Here is a 20,621-nt window from a genome sequence, read left to right as displayed (position 1 = left end):
GGTGAAGTTGTGTGCCTGTGATTTCCAGCACCAGTGTCATAATCAAATGTATCCTTTTTTTCCTGGCCATAAACTACCTGAGGAAACATTGCAGTTATTGTGTTGATGTTCTTACTACACCTATTTAAAATTGTCAGGTATTTTATTTCAATATGTTTCATTCTTCATTTTTTGTTGTTGATTTATTGTTGGTTTTTTTTTTTAAGTTTTCATAATACTTGCCATTTGAGATTATCAAGTTTTCAGTTTAGCCTGGCGATCACATCCTATTTGTTTCTGTGTGGCTGAGTGTAACTTAAAATTGTATATTTCAGAATTTTTAATTTTTTCATTTCATTATTTTATACTCTCAGAATAGATTTAACTTATTTAAAGTTCATTCCTCATACATTAGGCCAGATCTTCAAGAGTTGTAAACCAGTATATCTGTACATAAATCAGTTGACTAAGTGATTTGCACCACATGATCATAGAATCATAGAATAGTTAGAGTTGGAAGGGACCTTCAACGGTCATCTAGTCCAACCCCCCTGCAAGAAGCAGGGACATCCCTGACTAGATCAGGTTGCTCAGAGCCTCATCCAGCCTGGCCTTGAACGATTCCAGGGATGGGGCATCCACCACCTCTCTGGGCAACCTGTTCCAGTGCTCTACAACTCTCATTGTAAAAAATTTTTTTCTAATATCTAATCTAAATCTACCTCCTTCTAATTTAAACCCATTACCCCTAGTCCTATCACAACAGGCCCTACTAAACAGCTTCTCCCCATCTTTCCTGTAGGCCCCCTTGAGGTACTGGAAGACCGCTATCAGGTCTCCCTGGAGCCTCCTCTTCTCCAGGCTGAACAGCCCCAACTCTCTCAGCCTGTCCTCATAGGAGAGGTGCTCCAGCCCTCTGATCATCTTTGTGGCCCTCCTCTGGACCCTTTCCAACTGGTCCGTGTCCTTCTTGTGTTGGGGACTCCAGAACTGGACGCAGTACTCCAGGTGGGGTCTCACCAGGGCAGAGTAGAGGGGCAGAATCACCTCCCTCGACCTGCTGGCCACGCTCCTCTTGATGCAGCCCAGGATGCGGTTGGCCTTCTGGGCCGCAAGGGCGCATTGCCCACTCATGTTGAACCTCTCGTCTACCAACACTCCCAGGTCTTTCTCCTCAGGGCTGATATATCATATCAGGCTGATATGATATTGTGCACAGTTTGGAATTTTTATTTTCTGTTATGTGTAAATACTGAGAAATCAAATATTCTTCATTATTTACCTCATACTACATCTTTCAGTGACTTTTTTTTTTTTGCATTTATTTGCACAGTTATTTGTGTGAATATCCACAGCAAACAGTTATGAAGACGAACATTCAGGAGCTCTCTTCTATTGATATCTTCTTTCCCAGTTTTTTTAGCACAAACTTTTGTTTGCTTGAAAGCAGAGCTTTTCACGTGCCTGTTTGTTACCCAGTGGGCTCTTGTAGGAGAGGAAGCTTGAAGAGCATCTTGTTATGCAGAGATACCTGTGCGACATGGCCTTCCAGACACTGGCTGCTTTATGGAACAAGAGCTCAGAAGAAATTAATTTATTTTGGTGGAAATTCTCATTATATTTTTATTATTTAAAAGTTGGATTTTACACATTACCTTGTTGCCTTGAGGCTAGAGAGGGTAGGAAGAAAATCTGTGGGATAGGCTTCTTGCACTCAAGGAATTCCCGAGTGACACTATTTCTGTTTGCTTTTGTTTCACTGTACTACTTTCAAACACCCAATTCCTGTGCCCTTAATGCTGCTTTACACTATTTCATCGTATGATGTAACTTTTGCAGGAGAACCACCTTAGCTTTCAATGTTGCTCAGGTGTATCTGTACAAGTACCTAAAATTCTTTGTATGTTGTCGCCATTACAGTAAACCTGTTTCTTTGTGGCTGCTCATGGAGAAATGGTACCCGAGAGAGAGAGCTGTCATGCTTTAATTACTACTGGGGTCAAAAATCCTTCATTTTGCCCTGAATTAACAGCTATTCTGTAAGGATGTCTTTTATACGCTCAGATGAAGTCCCAACAGCATTGAGACCCGAAAAAGTGAGACCTGCGCTGATGTGGATAGCCTTCCGAAGTCAACTGAGCCTTTTAGCACAGTGCTACATCTTGAAGTACTTTCAGTCAGTTGACATGAAATGATAATGTGAGATAAGAAGAGGAAAATATTAAATATGCATTTGCAGAACAGAGTGGAAGAACAATTCTGACTGTTTACATTTGTGCGTGGACCTATCTGGTAATCAGGCATCGCTGTTCCAGACCCTGTCAACGTGATGTGAGGGTGCCGTTTCTTGAGCACTCTTCCTGGGCCAAGTGAATTACGCAGCTGGGTTGGAACTTCTTGGACTGCTAAATGTCCTACTTTGTCTTTTTGTGACACACAACACAGGTTCCTTTTCCAATACTGGCATTTTAGAGTATTAATAATAGCAGTAGCCTGAGGTGACACCACTTGGAATAATAAGCACTAGGTTCCTAATTACCTTGCATTATCTACAGTGTCTCATTTTTATTGTAATTCAATAAAGACCGAACAATACTAGTTCAGCAAAATGCCATAATTACTGTGAAGTCTAGATTTTATTAATTTATTTTTAGCCAGAATCTTACCTTAAAGTAAACAAATAGATACTGTATGCTATTTCTACAAAAATCTTTGATTTCTGAAAAAATTACCTTAGTTTGTCTTGAATAAAAACTTATGCTATTTTTCCTGTTGTTTTTACAGAATTTAATTCTTGAAAATGCTGATAGCTCCGCTAGATGATGGTTGATTGTAAAGTCCCACATCATATTTTTAGAAAGTGCTGAACCATGCCTATTACTATGTGTATCTCTGAGTTAAGAAATATTTTTCATTTGATGTTGACATTTTTCATGTTTCATCTGGTAATTTATATTGCTGTAAATGTACAAGTACTAGCTGGCAGAGAAGTAATTACCCTAGTCTTTATACTGGAGTTAAAATATGTTAATACTTTGGAATTTGTCTCTGAAATCATTTGAGTAGAATCACTAGATATTTTTATTATCTTCATGGGTGGGTATACAAATTAGCATTTTTTTTTATCAGAGAGATAAATGTTAAGCAAAAATCTAGATACTCCATAAAGCATGGTTTTCCAGAGAACAACCAAGGCTTACAGTGAAAATGGAAAAATTATCCCCAGTACTATCTACATTCTGGTGAGTTTTTCCCCAGTCTTCCAGGGAAGTGTAGGTAGTCCAGGATTTTCAGAAATGGGAGGCTGGCTGAGTAAGAATACCTGTACTGAGTAAGAGGAGCAGCCAGGCACCATATTAATTTAGCATCTTGCTTAACAGCATAACGAAATAAAATAGCTAGAATTTTTAAGGGAAGAATGTGCTCACTGTGTTTGTCATGGAGAGAAGATGCAAATCAGGCAGAGGTCAAAAGGAGGGTTTGTCATAGAAAGAAGAGGTGAACCAGGCAGAAGTCACAAGGAGGGGAGGGGAAGTGGTTCTACTGCAAAGCAATGAAAAGTGCATGTCAGATGGGGAGTTCTTCCTCAGATGTTGGAAGAATGAAGCCCCCCAGCCCTATTCCTTTCCTCCTCAACTTCTGTGTGATATGTAGTCCGATAATACTAAAGCAAAAGTCATTAACAAATTCTTTATTTCTGTTTTTATTTCAGTTATTTGCCACCTTCCATGCATGAATGGAGGCCAGTGCAGCTCTAGAGATAAATGTCAGTGCCCTCCTAATTACACTGGTAAACTTTGTCAGATCCCTGTGCAGACTGCCAGTACTCCAAAAGTGTACCATCACCCACAACAGGTGAACAAGGCTGTAGGATCACAAGTTATCCACTCTACTCATACTTTGCCACTGACAATGTCTGGACAGCAAGGTGTAAAAGGTAACTTTTTTCTTGGTGGATATTTTTTTCCTTTGGAGTTGATTTTATTAACTACTTTTCGGTATCCAACTAGTAACAATAGTGATCTGTCTACACAGGTTGAATCTTGACACAGCAACTTGAATTGTGAGCTCACCAGAATGACTGGAAAGTATTTTTGCTCAATGACTGAAATAATAAGAAATAACAGTGCTATTGAAAAAAGTTTATAAGTGAATTTACTTTGCTTTATGGTGAAATTTAATGCAGATTGCAGAGTCAAAAGATAATGCAACGAGCTTCTTCCAGGAGTGTAGACGTGTTTGAAAAGAGAACGATTGTTGCTGAACAGAGCCCATAAATTGCAGTATACCTAGATAGAAAGTTGCAGGTGATTCCATGGTTACTAGTGGGTGGAAGAGACAATGCTTTTCAACATAAAAAAAAATTTAGTCTAATGTAAAACTAAAAATATACTCCATGTTTATCTCTGTTACATCATTTAGTAGAGTCCTGTAAGTTAATTCTGTGGTGAACTTTTAAATGTAGATAGACCATAATATGATTCAGTTAAACAGAACATTCTTTCCAGGTCATATAACAATATCATAGAAAAAAAATGATAAGGATTTCCTATTGGTAATGCTGTGGAGAAGGCAGAGGATCAGAAACAAGAAAAGCTGTAATGTTAATCAAATTTTGCTCAGTCAAAGAAAGTGCAGTTAGCTTCAGGTTTCCATTTCCCCTAATACTTTTTTTGTGAGGTGACATGTTCTGATGACCTTGATGAGAAGTGTTAAATTTTTCCTGTGTCCTATGACTATAGGTAGCATTTTATTTGGGTGAGATCCTGTCCGTACGGAGAGATCCTTGGAATTCACTTTCACAACGTATGAATTAATATGAATTTTGTTTGTTCATTTGAATTGCCAGATTGTTGGGTGTTTGTTCTTTTTTTTTTTTTTTTCTGGTCAAGGATAATTTTACAATTACGTCTCCAAGTTTTCTACCTCTGAATAAAAACAAAATATATGGAGGAAAGATAAGTGGAGGCTCAGTTGTTGACAATTAGTTCCTGAATAACTTTGCTAAAAGAGGTCAAGCACAAATACAGGCTAGGTGTAGAATGGATTTAGAGCAGCCCTGAGGAGAATGACTTGGGAGTGTTGGTTGGTGAGAAGCTTGACATGAGCTGGCAAGGTGTGCCTACAGCCCAGAAAGCAAACTGCATCCTGGGCTGCATCAAAAGAAATTGCTCCATCCCTGGAAGCGTCCAAGGCCAGACTGAATGGGGCTTTGAGCAACTTGGTCTAGGGAAGATGTCCCTGCCCATGGCAGGGGGGTTGGAACTAGATGATCTTTAAGGTCCCTTCCAACTCAAACCATTCTGTGATTCTATGATACGTTTGTGATAAATATAATGTAATGTATAGAAATTCTGTTTTCAAAAAGGGACATAACTGTGAAGGAAGTGTTGACACTATCCTCCTGGAAACACAATATTTTCTAGAACGCTTTTAAGTGTATGTTCCATCTTTTCAGTGGATTTGTTCTCTAGGGACTGCTACATAGTCCACTGGGAAATAGTTCCCACTGACGTTTTGGAGTATTAGTCCCTAAAGCTCCCCAGAACTTTTCTGACTCAGGGTGAAGGGAAGGGTGAAAGTGGAGGAATGAAAGAAGAGAATATAATTACCTAAACATTTAGACATTTAGCAGAGCAGAAATTTATTTCTGTGACTATGTAATTCCAGATCAAAATATTTTATACAATACAGTGGACCATTAAAAAAATTATTTAAGACACAGTTGTTTTTCAGATTTAAAGTTGCTATCTTAAAACACACAATAGGTTTCTCATTGCTAAAGACTTTGACCTCTTGAATATTTTTTTCCTGACCCTTAAGTCCTCATCTGCACCATCAACAGACACAATGCCTTTTCATCTCTTTCCATGCCCAAATGAGGATGTTAGATTGTGGAGAAAGGAATGTTTCATTTCTTTCAAGGAAAGAATAAAACAGTTCATCCTGAAATGGCTGGCAGAAAAATAAAATTTATCAGCATGTCTGGGCAGTGATCCAAGACCTGGAGAGGAGATGTAATAATACTACATGGGAGGAACCAGCCTAAATTTGATGTTTTCAGCATCTGAACATCTCTAGGTGAACTGATGGATTAAAACAGAGCAATTCTTCTGAGGGCTAATAGTTGTGGTTTTTTGTGTGCGGTTTTTGTTTGTTTGTTTGTTTTAGATTTATCAGCTGGAGAAACTAGTTGAAGGGATCCCTCTTCGTACATAATGAAGGGATCCCTCTTCATACATAAAAATCTATGATAGTAAATTGGGGTGAATCTTGTCCTTCTCACAGACTATGCTGTCTTGTCTTGTACTTCAAAACCAGTCTAGTAGCCTAAGAAGGGTCTTCCTGCTTGTCCTTGTAATACTGAGTCTTTTCCTTGTGGGTTTACCTTTAAGAGAACTTATGTAGCAAGAATTTTGCCTGAAGGTTGTTTTCTGCTATAGGCAAGATATGAAGAGCCATTAAGGCCCTGCAGCCATATTTTTCTGACTTTCTACTACCTTGTTCCTGATGTTTCTATCTGTAATATGTTGAAGATTTTCGTAAATGAAACCATGCAGGGCAGAGTAAAAATCATAGAATCATAGAACAGTTTGGGTTGGAAGGGACCTTTAAAGGCTGTCTAGTGCAGCCCTCCTGCAAGGAGCAGGGACATTTTCAACTAGATTGTTAAAACAAAATAAGTTTGTTTCTTTTAAGGAATTCTTATGTAAAACCAATTAATACTGAAAATGTGTCTAGAGAAATAAAAATAATGTGAAAAACCAAAAGCAATTTCTACAAAATAGTATAATTTGAAAGCATCTAAAATAAATGAAATATACTGCCTGGGGAGTGGAGCTGTGAGGCTGAAATTTGTAAATAAGAACTGAAAGTGCCTAATCAAGTTCAAAAGAACAATCTGGCTTCCTGGAAGCAGAAGACTCAACAATCCAGCATACGTTACAGAGAAAGTAGGTCAAATTATATTTATTGGTGGAAGGGATGTTACATCTATTGGATTGGCTGGCCTTGAGTGGTCTGTGTAGTACTTGCCCCCACTCTCCAATAATAACTTGAGTTATGTGTTTAAAGGGCATTTTGTGTTTCAATGAAAAGAAGCTTGAGGGTCATAAACAGTTCTGTGCCCATTATGTTGACTGAAGGGTCTCAATCTATATACCTAGACTTCAAACTACAACTGTATTTAAAAACAGAAGTATCTGAAAAACATTTCCTCCCTCTTTATCTGCCAAATCCTGAATTCAAAGTTCAGCAAAGGGAGTGGTGATCTTAGGTGGTTGAGATGCTGGCAACTCTAGCAGGGGCAAACTTGGGACTTGGCAGGTATATAAAGGTGAATGGATAAAATCTGAAGCTTTTTCTGTGTTCCAAAGGAAGATGATGGATCTGAAAAATAAAATAAATCTTACTATATATCCAAAAATAACCCAGTAGAGTTCAAATTCTGGTTTGAATGGGATTCTTGGTACACAGTATGACTACAAATATTAATATCCCACCAGCCAATTTGGACATCTATGTTTATGTAGCAGTCTTTACAGGCCTATAATGTCGTTCTTTCCTGTGTGGAGAATTTTCATTTTCTTACTTTGTTTATGAGACTGTATGCATTCTTTCAGCCTTGCTCCAACCCCCAAATTTGGCTTTCAGTGATTTTAAGGCATCTGTAGAAATTTTAATATAAAAAAAAAAAAATCTCTTTTTTTGACAGATGTATTCTTTGATATTTTGACATTACCAATTTTTCTTATGTGTTTTTCCTTCAATTATTTCAGTGAAGTTCCCTCCTAACATAGTGAATATCCATGTGAAACATCCCCCTGAAGCCTCAGTTCAGATCCATCAAGTTTCAAGAATTGACAGCACGTCAACAGGACAAAAAGCGAAAGCACCTCAGCCAGTACATCCACAGGTCTCTTACCAAGGTCTTCCATATCAGAAGACCCAGAAAGGACATACTACTTACACAAATCAACAACCCATTCCTCATATGTTTCCTGTTTCAGTTAAAACTCAGCTTGGACGCTGCTTCCAGGAGACTATTGGGACACAGGTAAGAAATGTTTGCTGAGGCTTTTGAGACAGGTGGCTTTAAAACATTATAAAAGAATGAAAAAAATTTTCAGCAGTTGCCAGGAAAGGACACATTTGACATCCTTTTCAAAAAAAAAAAAAAATATTTTTAGAATTTAAAATTTTTATGGAATAACTTTTTTCTGAACCTTCTTTTCCTCAAGCTAATGTCTTTATTTTCTGTGGACTTGGATACCTGACATTTTGATTTCAGTTATTCTGGCCATAACTTCTCCATTTATAAGCTATTTCTCCAAATTAAAGAAAAAAAAAATTACATAAATCCTAGCTGTGTCTCTCCTAATTGAACAACTAAGGTTACACCATCTTCCACAGCTTGAACTGACCTTTAGTTTAATGAGTCTTTTTGCATGTGTATCTAAACAGCCAGTGTTTTTCAAGGAGTTGCAGTTTTCATTGACATTCCTATTCGACAGCTTCGTATGTTTTACATATTGTAGGCTAACATTTTGAATCTGTTGAAATATGATCATTGGATAAGGTAGAAAAATCATGAAAGCCAGTTGAATGTTTTCTAGAGCATTGAAACCTTAGTTCAGTTTCAAATATGTTCACATCAGTTTTTACATATGACTATTAAAAATTGCATAATTTCTTTCAGCTCTTGAAAGTACTTGAATAAGTGACACAGTACTGTAACTTTTGCATATTTACATGCATCTGTAAATATACAGAGAGAGAAAAAGCAATATGTGAAGAGGTTGTAAAAAAATAGTAGTACCTTGTTATATATTGCTTATTACATTGCTGAAATTTAACTTTTCAGATCAATTTATTTTTTTAAGCTGAATGTGTGCCTCAGGCTGAAATTTTGTGGGAGATTTCAGAGAAATCTGCAAACATTTGTTAGGATGTTGGCAGCAAAATTCTCCTAAGATTTCACCTGAACAGAGCATGGTCTGCCTTCTCTTCAAAGGGACAGCACCCATCATCCCCAAAATGCAGGATGGGAGCAAAATGTCTTTTACAAGTGTTTCTTGTAGCTGGAAAAAAAAAAAGGAGGGGGGGAAGATACCTCACTCAAAGGGGCAAGGAGCTTTGGAGAGCATCAATGATGGGAAAATACAGGAGCAGAAGCAGGATGAGGGTAACATAGGTGGCAGATCCCAAGGCAGTGACAGCAATTACCTTCTGAAACCTCAAATTGAAATCACAGTTCCTTAATCTGTCGTCCTCTGCCAGCTCCAAAGAACTGACTTTTTTTCCTGTAAAATATTTTTCTCTTTTCCTTTCAGTGATTGGCTTCTGCAGTTTAGAATAATTCATGTTTTCATTTTTTACAAATTTCATTGATCCTTTCAGTGTCAGTCTTGGAGAAGAGCATAGTAAGAATTTCAGAGGGCTTTTGTTATTTAATTTAATGGTTCAATTTAGAAATGGAATTGTAGCATGGCATTTTGTAAAGCATTCATATGAGACCTTGCCGTAAGTATAGATTTAAGTGACTCATTCACGTTTCAGATTTGAACATGAAATGTTAATATGGTTTTCCCACAGTCAGACAATGCATATTATTGATTTATATGTTAAATATGCCTTGAACTGGAAAAGACTTTTTTTTTTTACTCTTAAATCTATTCTAAAATAACTTGCTTTTCTTTCTTTGATAGCTGTTTTGCTAAATAGGAGGGTTCTCCTTATTTGTTCAGATGGGATGCTAAACTGAGATTTCATTATTAGCAGCAGTGTCTTGCAGTGTCTGGACCTTATGCTGAATAATTTTGATATCTGTACTTTTTGCAACAATCATTAGTGTTTATACATTTTTTTGCAGGGTGGATTGTATGTTTGGTTTCAGAAATGTTTTATTAAATACCCTGGGATCAGAGATGACTATTGTCTGTAGAGTAGATTGATGGAAGAATATGTGTGTGTCTCATGTGGGCGAATCAACCAAATTAATAAGGACTTTGATAAACTTATTCTGGTTCAGGGTAAAAGCACAGGATAAAAACAGTATCAGAATCTGTGCTGTGGTTTTGTATGTGTAACCTCTACCATTCTGTGTTTTTCTCTATCTCTTGTTCTCTTCTTCTTCCTTGAAGTTCAGCTGGTCTTCAATTACAGATCCTCTGATTTTAATGCTTTGCTTTATTCACAGCCTTCTGTGGAATATTTTTCATCTCCCAACGCATTCTTCCTCACCCCACCTTAGTTAAATTCCTTTACTGTATCTCATTCAAGAACAGTAGTCCTGCAAAAACAGTAGGATAGTTGTTATACTCAGATCCCAGGACAGCCAGGGCATATTTTCTGTAGTATGTTTCCAACAGAGCACATACTGTTAAAATTAGCAGCTGGAGCCACCCTGAGCTGAAGCTTGGAGGACATTGTGGTACAAATGTCTGAAGAATCTGGTTGTATTCTCAGGCCTCCCATCACTCCTAATTAACCACACAGGAATTCTTCTAGACCTCCTATTCGCTTAGCTGTCTGTAGTATCGTAAGTGACTATAAACAAGGGCAGCAACCATGAGAAAAGGGTAGTAAAAGATGTGTGAAAAGATGTCAGTATACAAGCTTAGAGGGGCAAGAGGAGGGGGGGGGGCCTAGAATAACAAAATTTCTTAGTTTAATTAGAATATATTAATTTTAATTAGAATAGATTAATTTTAATTATAATAAAAATGTATGTTCTCATAAATACATATATGCATGTATGCATGTGTTGCTTAATTGTGACTGTTTTCTGAAGTGTCTTCAGCATTAGGAAATAAAGTGGAAAGAGCAACTATAAAAGTAGTATTAATATTTCAATTTTTAAATAGTAATATAGGAAGCAAATACTGTTCTGGATGGTTCTCTCTTCTACTCAAGTCAATTTACTTTTCCTGGCTGCCTCACTTTGCTCGGAGTGGAACACATAGCAATTATTTCTCCTCTGGGAGATGTTAACAATGATTGGTCCAGGATAGCTTACCATGTTACATGATAGCTTTCTATGATATGCGGCATACAGAAGTTGCGGTTCATCCAATGCTTTCCTAGCACCAGAAAGATTTTTGCAGGGTATACCATAAAGTAACAGTTAAGCCGCAGGCCAGAAATTTATTCTTGTCATAAAAATGTAGGAAACAAACCTTTACCTAAACTTGCACCTTGTTATGTAGAAAATGTTGTTGAGAAAATAGAGACTTGAAGTTGGGAAACAAATACAATGGAATCAGTAGGACAAAAATCCCACCCAAAGTGGAGAACAGTAAATTTCTGGAAAGCACTGTATGTTACAGTACTTTCAAAAGCTGGAGACTGAATGTGCTGTCCTGCAAGGTACTTGACAGCCATGTAGTCCTGTTTCTGAAATGCAAGGAGTTGGTCATCTTAGAGCACTGATTGTCTGAGCCCTATTTAAAAAGCTAGCAAATAAGGAAGATTGTTTCTCTTCTTTAATTCCTCCTCTTCAGCTGCTTTTTGTTTTAATTCTAACAAAAATGCCTTTAACAAGACACAGAATAACTTGTTATTTTTTAACTTCTACAGTCTCAGTGGTGAACATAGTAAAGATTGTTTTGGTAATCTCGAGTCTGTTAATTTTGCATATGATTCCTTTGCATTTAAATTGACAAAAGAATGCAGATGCCTACTATCTGTCAGGATTTATGTAAAGATAATTAAGTACCACTTTTTTTTCCCACCTTAAGATCACTTTGAAGTCTCTACTAAGTATATGTTGTCCTATGGTTACTGCATTTCAGTATTTTTTTTTTTTTTTTTTTTTTTTTTTTCCTCAAAATTGATTTGGTCTCTTTTTTGCTTGACTGTAAAGCGAGATTTCTTTTTGCAAAGCAGCAAGAAATTGGAGAAGCTGCTACTTTCAAATTTCTCTAAAGCAGGCTCTTTCTGACTAGATTCACAAGTAATGCCATTCTCTTCAGCAGATATTTTTTAGTATCAGTTTTGCCAAAGGAGACTTCTGGTGATCTCAGCATCTATAATTTAAAAACAAAAAAAAAAATAGTTATTTTAAAGAGAGACAGATATTGAAGTTGCTTTCCTGGCTGAAGGCAACATATGCCAAAATGTCAGGAAGAGAAGCTAGTTAAGAAGTCATGTCTGCCCGTGCTTGTTCATTCTTCCTCGCAGTCCCTCGGTTGTGCTGGTGTAACTGCTGAGAGGAGCTGGACTGCACTCCAAAATGATCACTGAAAGAATTTAAAAAATACTGGCTTCTGATCTCCCCTTTTTGTTGGAGTGTTTTAAATTCAGGTCAGTTCCAGGTTGCAGTGTTTGGGGGGATATATTCCACTCCTCGCTTGTCAGTTGTTGCTGAATGATGCTTTGTGCTTCCCTTGCAAAGTACTTTGAAAGGTGCTGCAGAAAAGATCCATACTTGTTACAGCTCTATTGGGAAGGATCCCTGAATTAGAGTTGTTCTGGTATTGTAAAGTGAAATTTGGTGTATTATAATAATAATTTGGAAAATCATGTTAAAGAAAAAATATATAACACCTATAGGAAACAATGGAAGCATATTTTGGTAGATTTAAAAAAAATAAATTAAGCTAAATAACATTAATGGTGAACCCTAGTAAAGACTTTATTGAAAATTATAAGGGCTGTCTTTTTTTCAGTATGATCAAAACACACATGTTCAAAAGTGTTTCAAATGCTGCTTAGTTCTGAATAAATAACAAGTATATCTGACAAACAAATGTTAATTGATCAGCATTTTTAGTGGGATAAATTTCCATGGAAATAGTTTTGGTGCTGTGTTTCAGTAATGTCTTTAACAGGAAACATTTGTTTTGATTTGAGCCACACCATTCTCTGATGTCAGGCTTGGTAGAATACAAAATAAGCCAAGTGGCAGCTGGCAGAGGTCAGAAATTGTCAACATGGTATCATGATATAGATTCTGACTGCAAATCATTAAGCATTTACTTAACTTGATTCAGACAAGGGCATACACTGATCAGATACTTAACTTAGAGAATATACATAAAGTTTTTAGGAACTGGGCTTAGATCACTGAGATTTTCGTGATGGAAAATATTAAACAGAGGCTTAAAAGATTTTGAGTTAGAAATCAGCAGCAAAATGTGTTGATAGCTCTAATGCATAACGTACTGTTATCGGTACTACTGTGTGCAAAATGGTTGTAGTGTATGTAGTCTGGAGGTGATGACAGTAGTAATTCCAGTTGAATGTATTAATTCAACTGTATAAATATTGCTATTGAACTTCAGATTTAACAAAACTTTTCCTATGGAGGTAAATTTTAAGTATTTTCATTTTTTGGCATCTGTATGAAATGAACTTCCCTATTTCTATTCTTTAGGCAGGAAGAATGGTACAAGTAAAATCTTGTGCTTCATACTGGTACTTTTTCTCTTACAGCACTTTTTAAACCTTTTTTCTTTAGAATAGTTTTAAAAATACCATCTCATAAAATGAAATAACTGTCTGGAATTCCTTGAAGCTCATGGTTTGGCTTCTGAAGTTTTTAAACAAATAGACTGTCAGAAATCAGCGTGGATTCATTTCCAGGATTAATGCTTCATTCGCAATAGATTCTTTGCAAGATCAATACCCTGAAAAATCAGAAGATTAAAGATGTATCAGATACCAAAAACACCAAACATTGTTTTAATTACTCAAATAGAAGAAAGCTGGATAATTTTTACTTGCCTATGAAGAATGTTCTGCTTAAGCCAAAACAAATTCCTTACCAGTTCTTCTAGAAAGTCTGGAAGTATTTAAGTTTCTCTCCTCTGCTTGTGAGACAATGCCTGTTAGTGAGCCAGTGCTACAAAGGATAATACTCTTCATTTGTAACAACCTGTCATTCAGCTGGTCAGTTGAGCTAATTAAGTATGTTTGTTAATTGTTTCAGTAATACGGTTTATTAAGTTTGAGGTTTCTTAGCTATGTTTGTAGCGCCTGTAGGAAAAAAGAAGCAACAATCCAAGGTCTGTGCCTGTTGAACAGTTTACAGAAAGTTAAACAGTGTATCCATTCACTTCTACTATTGTGGTATGTGAAATGCAGCCTTTTGAGCTGAATCCCAGAGTCATTAGCTATTAACTCCGGCAAAGCACCTATCGATTTCAATCATAGTTAATCATGTGGCACTCCTTTATTTATGCCTGTACTGTGGTTTTAACTGACAGCTCGTGACAGGGATTTGTAGATGGGTCACGGAGGAGTGAGAGTCCCAGGAAACGTTGTGGTCCCTCAGCCAGAATCCTCTGCGGTTGCCCTGAGTCTAATTGCCAGACGTGGCTCTCTACCGCACTTTAAAGGGAGCTGAATAAATTCCTTCTACTGCCTTAGTAGAGGGATTTCAAGGATATAATCCTTCCTTTTCCCTGGCGTTGGAAAACACATGAAGCCTTGGTGGCAGTGCACAACTCAAGTACTGTTAGTGCCCCAAGACTGTGGAGATGGGGCAGAGGCTGGAGTCTGGTCAGAGGAACAAAGAGGTGATGTGGCTTGGGGTGGCCCTTTGTGCACCAGCACAGGGTCAGCCAGAATTTCAGTCTACCAGTGGGAATATTCAGTACTTCCTTCAGTTATATAAAATATTGGCATAGAAGCCCAGGCACACATGGGGAAAAATATGTGAATTCGAAACAATACTTTCAGTGTCTGTGAGTGCTTTACCCAGGAAGAACTTTGTTTTATAGCGTACCATGTGTGCCTCATACTGCTGCTACTGCTGAGCCTCTTTCAGCACAGTTGAGCTCTTTTATACAAATCCTTTATGACTGCTTTGCCTTCTGAACCAGTAAGAATTATCTCCAGATCAGAAACTTGTGACAGAAGTATCATTCATGAAAATCTGTTCTCTTTTCCAAAAGCCCTCAGGAATACAGGCTACATTAGTTTAAATGTGTGTGGATGATGGGTAGAAAAGTGCAAGCGTAAGCTTAGGGAATGGCATCATCTTCATGCATAGTGCAAGCTGTATGTGTGTGTTTAGCTTCTCTCTTATTTTAGACTCATATTTATGTGTTGGAGTTGTGTTGAATGGTAAGACAACCTAAAAATAATTATGGATACCCCCAAGTGATTTTTCCAGTCACTTGTGACTCAGAGACTGGAACAGACTGTCTGAAGAACTAATGAGTTCTTCTGAGTAGTACGAAGTGGGTAAGACTTTTGAAGTGGATAGAAATTACCTAAAAGTTTTTAAGACCTGTAGAAGCAGAGCTTTGGTTCATTGATGCTTAGGGTTTGTGAAAGGGAGGAGCATCTTAAGACACTGTAGCTGGCTGCAGTTTGTGCAGTGTAGTGAGTGTTGAAAGTATCTGAAGCACTATTGGATGTATCAGAGAAATCAGGGTTTACTAGCCATAGGAGAACTCTGTTTCTGCTTGACTTAGGACTTTGAAGAGCAGTCATTTTTTCTGATGCATAGCTCCAAAATTACACAGATCTTACACCACTAGGAGCCCCATGTGGCAGTTGCTTTTCCTCGCTGGCCAGTTTCTACAATGATCTGGACGTTAACCAAATTATCATTGATTCTTCAAGCTTTAATTCACCATAGAGGCAATGGGAGAAGCAGCTTTAATCATTGCCAGTTTTTACTGACAGGACTACGAACCACAGTTGCCAGATGACTCAGACTTTGGCATCCTTATTTTTGCTCATGGTTTTTATATGGAAATTTGAAAAAGTTATGACCACAGAGATCATGATTTTCAGTAGAGTGCAAATGCTGCAGCACCACACCTAAACTAAAAGTGGGCTTTAGTCCATCTTTCTCCTCTTTTTTTTTTTTTCTTCTTTGTTTTATATGCTTTTAATTTACTACTGTTAAGATAACTTTTCTGTTCTGGGGAAAAAGGAAAAAAGGGCCAGTTCGTGATGGTATGTTGGCTATCATGTTAGTGGAGTCTTGCATTGACACACACGAGCTGCTGGGATGTGTCCTTGAGGCTTGTGACCTTGCAGAGGAGCACTGGGTGTTAGGTAATGTGTCTCGCTGCCCAAATGCTCCATTTCTGAGATCATAAGGGGAGGTGCAGCACCAGCCTTGATTCCTCCCATTTCTTTTCTGAGAGAGGAGGTTGTAAAACTGAGGCTCAAGAAGGGGAGAAGAGTTCAAGTGCAGATTGGTTTAGCTGACTCTCAATGACTGCCACAGTCCACGACTTCAGTAAGTGTCTAAGACTACTTCTTTGAAGAAGTAGTCTTAGCTCTAGGTAAGGAACTGAGCAGCTGTAATTATAAAGTAAAACTGAGTAGCTGTGAATATAAAGTAAAATGATCCTAGAGCATGCTCACCTGGGATGCAGGTTGAGCAACCAGCATTATGTAAAAATGTAACATGAATTCTCTAAGGTTTTAGGGCAACCACTTGGAGGAAACATTGACTACTCTCTAGTTGAAAGATTTCTGAGCTTCTAGGAACTGCAGCAAGATCTATATATAATCTAGCTAGAGGCAGTTGAAAGAGCTAGTTCAAGTTTTGAAAACAACTGAGCTGCTGCAGCAGAATTCCCTGTTTGTGCATCTTGATGGCCTTTGTGAAGTGCCAGGATGAGAGTTCCTTCTGGAAACAGAACTCAGTGGACTCTGACTCATGAAGAATGGTCAATCTTATACTAATCCTGCCAGGGTCCAGGCCAGGGTAGAGTGCAAGACAGCCTGGAAGACATATGTTCACATAGTGTAAGCCTGGGCCTATATCTGAAAGGTGGGACTTGCTTAGATACTTTACTTGTTTTAACACAAACAAATACTGTCCAGGCAAGGACTGTTTCTCACTTCTTGGAACATGGGAAAGTTCACACTACTGCAGACAGTAGTGTGAACACAGACTCCTAAAGTTGTACAATAACTGAACAGTAACTCTTTTAACCTATTTGGCTGCTGTGTTCTTTATGCTGTTCATGTGTCACCCTAAAATAAGACTCAAAGCACAAATGGTGCTACCTCGTATAGGGGTGATGTGCAGAGGCACACCGTAACTTCACTAAGTTGCCCTGGTGCTAAAAGCTCTGTTTCACGAGAGAGGCTGGCTTTCACTGGGGCAGAGGATGCTCCCGAGTCCTCTCCCGTCCATTGATAGATGTCTAAGCTTCACATGTAGCAAGTGCTGAGCTGCTGCAGGTTGCCCATTACAGTTTAAATGGTGGACTGGTGCTGCTTTTGATTTGTTGCTGAGATATTTCAGGAGGCACTTAGGGAGTAATTCTGAAAAAGGGGCAGAGGAGATGGCTAGGACAACGCCTTGCCAGCCCTCCCCATGCAAAGAGGCTCACCCTCTGATGAGTCAGAGCCCTGACGTTGTGGGGTAGCCTGTTATCCTGTTAGTAGTCACACTGTAAAGCTACACAGAGTTCCTCTTTACTTCAAAAACATCCTTGACTCGCGTTCAGCATGCGTGCCCACTGTGAAGGGGCTGGGAAAGCAACCACAAGGCCACAGCCTGTGCCGCAGGATGAGCCAGCTATCTTGAGCTGAAAGATAAGTGGCAGTGAGCATTTGGGTCAGAGGTTTATATGCTGTCAGGAAGGAAAGTTACATTAGGGAAGGTCTATTCAATCCGTACTGAGGATTCACACTTCAGCACGTTTGAATTGTTTGCTGCAGTGCCTATTTATATCAGCATTTGCTTTGAAAGTGTTACTAAGTGCAGCTGTTGTGCGTGTCTCTTGCAGTTTGTATGCTTTCATTTTATACCTAATTGACAGGTTGAGATGTATTTTTTAATGTCAGCATCTCAGAAATACATTTCATCTTTCTTTACCATGCAAAATGGAAGAAAAACACAGAGGTCAAGAATATAACTAGTACCTTGTAAGCTTGCAAAAATTAGTATTATTATTAATAAAAAGCGTAATAAGTATATTCTTGATCAGGGGGAAAAAAGGAATATTGATCTCAGAAATTATTACAAGATTAATTTAAATATTTGCATGGGGAAAGTGACACTTGTTTGGAATAACACAGGCATCACTAACTTTGGCTTCACTTATCTGTGTTACCTTCTTCAGTGTCTGGGCAGCAGAATCTGTCATTTGGCAATTTCTAGTAAGTGATCATAAACATTAACCATAAGTTGTTGGGAAGTTGAGGCTTTTTAACAGGAAATAACATTATAGAAATCACAGTCATACTTTTTGTCTTTCTTTAAGAGAGTAATTAGAAATGTATTTGAGGTAATTTATACAGCCTTTAAAAAAGTAGATGAGCATGTTTTTGTGAGGGAAAAAATGTAGGGAATAGGTGTCAATGATGAGTTACTACCTTGGAAATACACTCACTCATTCCTATGAAATACTATTATCTTCTGTTTCTTTCTCCTTGTTTTCAAGTTGACACAGGGGAAGATAATATATCGGGTAATTTACTCATGCCTGTGTGGAGAGCCATTGAAATGCATGGGCTTTATAAGCTCCAATGAATCTTCAGTGTCTCAGCAAGAGATTGACCCAAGATGACTGAAAAAGAATGTTGTACTAGAACTGAACATCATATAGTGTCACTAACCTGAGTATTCTTTACCTGACTATTCCAGTGTGGCAAAGCACTTCCTGGCCTTTCCAAGCAAGAAGACTGCTGTGGAACCGTGGGTACTTCCTGGGGTTTTAACAAATGCCAGAAATGTCCCAAGAAGCCATGTAAGTGTTATTTTGTTGTTATTCTCTGGATCAGTTTGTGGCATTTTTTTCCCTCAAGTACTATTTTTCCTTTTTTTTTTTTTTGGGGAAAAAAAAAAAAACAGAAACCTAGTAGAAAGAATATGCTAGTTTGATTAGGGACAGGTTGCAGAAACTGGAATTCTCCTGCATGCCAGCAGAGTTACAATAGGCAGACACTCAGTGCAGCCAGCAAAGTTAACGTTGTTGAGTTTTTTCCCCTTCCTCCTCCTTTAACTCAGAGATGCACTGTTGTGTTTTCTCAGTGCAGGAAGGATAATGACTTGAATCATCTTGCCTTTTCCAGCTGAATGTATTTTTTTAAGGATTTGCACAGAAATGTTAAATTATAGAGGTGCCAGTTACTTCTTGGAGAGAATGCAGTGACCTCTTGGGACTTCAGATGAACTTTCAAATTTGGAGCCAATATTTTCCAGGCTCTAAATTGCCAGTTGCATTTTTTTGCTGTTTTTGAAACATCTTCCTCAACAATTACTCAATGACAAACACTTTCCTCACTGTTTTGTTGTGATTTGACATCATATTATAATGAGAAAGAAACTTCAAATTATGTGCATGATCGGTGAAGCTAGTCTCATAAACTTTTTGTGAATTACATTATTCTTGCACAGGAGTAGTAATACTTCTCTGTCGTGTCATATTTTCATCACTAAATGAAAGATAAGAAAAGGTAATGTAATGTCTGTTTTGCAGATGAAGTGGATCTGTATTTAGTGTGCCAAAAATAGTACAGTGAGTTGCAGTCATTCTTTTCTAGGTCTTCTAGGCCTCTGTGATTCATACAGGTAGCAACGCTGGAAACATGTTCGGTGTTTGATTTTTTGGAAGCGTATTTTTGTCTGCAAGTCTTAATGTAGATGTAAATAAAATTCCAGCAGAATACCTGCTGTTACTCCTACTTCTCTGACTATTCCTTCCACAAGAGAGTCTGATATAAATTTATGCTGACTCAATCTGATCTGCTCGTTTATGAAACATTTAAGTTTTGTGGTTTGGAGTATGTTTATCTTCTGATGTGCTTCTGAAAGAGAGCCTCCTTGGGTCTTTGAGGGCCATAGTTAATGAAAGTCTGCTATCTGAATTTGTATTCCTGTAGCACGTAAATACAGTTTCTAACAGAGACATACATTCTGTATTATCATAGAATCATAGAATGTTAGAGTTGGAAAGGACCTTCAAAGGTAGCCTAGTCCAACCCCCCTGCAAGAAGCAGGGGCATCCCCAACTAGATCAGGTTGCTCAGAGCCTCATCCAGCCTGGCCTTGAATGTTTCCAGGGATCGGGCTTCCACCACCTCTCTGGGCAACCTGTTCTACAACTTTTTTCCTAATATCCAATCTAAATCTACCTCCCTCTATTTTAAAACCATTGCCCCTAGTCCTATCACAACAGGGCCTACTGAACAGCCTCTCCCCATCTTTCCTGTAGGCCCCCTTGAGGTACTGGAAGATAGCTTTAAGGTCTCCCTGGAGCCTCCTCTTCTCCAGGCTGAACAGCTCCAGCTCTTTCAGCCTGTCCTCATAGGAGAGGTGCTCCAGCCATTTTATCATCTTTGTGGCCCTCCTCTGGACCTTCTCCAACTGGTCCATGTCCTTCTTATGTTGGGGGCTCCAGAACTGGACACAGTACTCCAGGTGGGGTCTCACCAGGGCAGAGTAGAGGGGGAGAATCACCTCCCTCGACCTGCTGGCCACACTCCTCTTGATGCAGCCCAGGATGCGGCTGGCTTTCTGGGCCACAAGAGTGCATTGCCATCTCACGTTGAGCTTCTCGTCCACCAACACTCCCAAGTCCTTCTCCTCAAGGCTGCTCTCAATCCATTCTCTGTCCAGCCTGTATTTGTGCCTGGGATTGCCATGACGCAGGTGCAGGACCTTGCACTTGGCCTGGTTGAACTTCATGAGATTGGCACAGGCCCACCTCTCCAGCCTG

General features: G+C 38.5%; 1 protein-coding gene across 5 annotated transcripts in view; it reads left to right on the top strand.

Annotated features, from left to right (window-relative positions):
• The window catches only part of LTBP1 (latent transforming growth factor beta binding protein 1), a 200,847-nt gene that overhangs the window by 84,969 nt on the left and 95,257 nt on the right, over positions 1 to 20,621 (top strand). For all 5 annotated transcript variants that reach the window (XM_086744059.1, XM_086744063.1, XM_086744060.1 and 2 more), the window contains 3 exons: positions 3,692 to 3,916; positions 7,758 to 8,035; positions 18,548 to 18,650. In XM_086744059.1, the coding sequence (XP_086600185.1) occupies positions 3,692 to 3,916; positions 7,758 to 8,035; positions 18,548 to 18,650 (606 nt within the window). The remainder of the gene's footprint in view (positions 1 to 3,691; positions 3,917 to 7,757; positions 8,036 to 18,547; positions 18,651 to 20,621) is intronic.

The sequence above is a fragment of the Chlamydotis macqueenii genome, chromosome 3 (genome assembly GCF_036417535.1).
Source record: "Chlamydotis macqueenii isolate bChlMac1 chromosome 3, bChlMac1.mat, whole genome shotgun sequence".
NCBI lineage: Eukaryota > Metazoa > Chordata > Aves > Otidiformes > Otididae > Chlamydotis > Chlamydotis macqueenii.
Note: the sequence above shows the minus strand (reverse complement) of the source record. Positions and strands in the feature narration are given on the sequence as shown.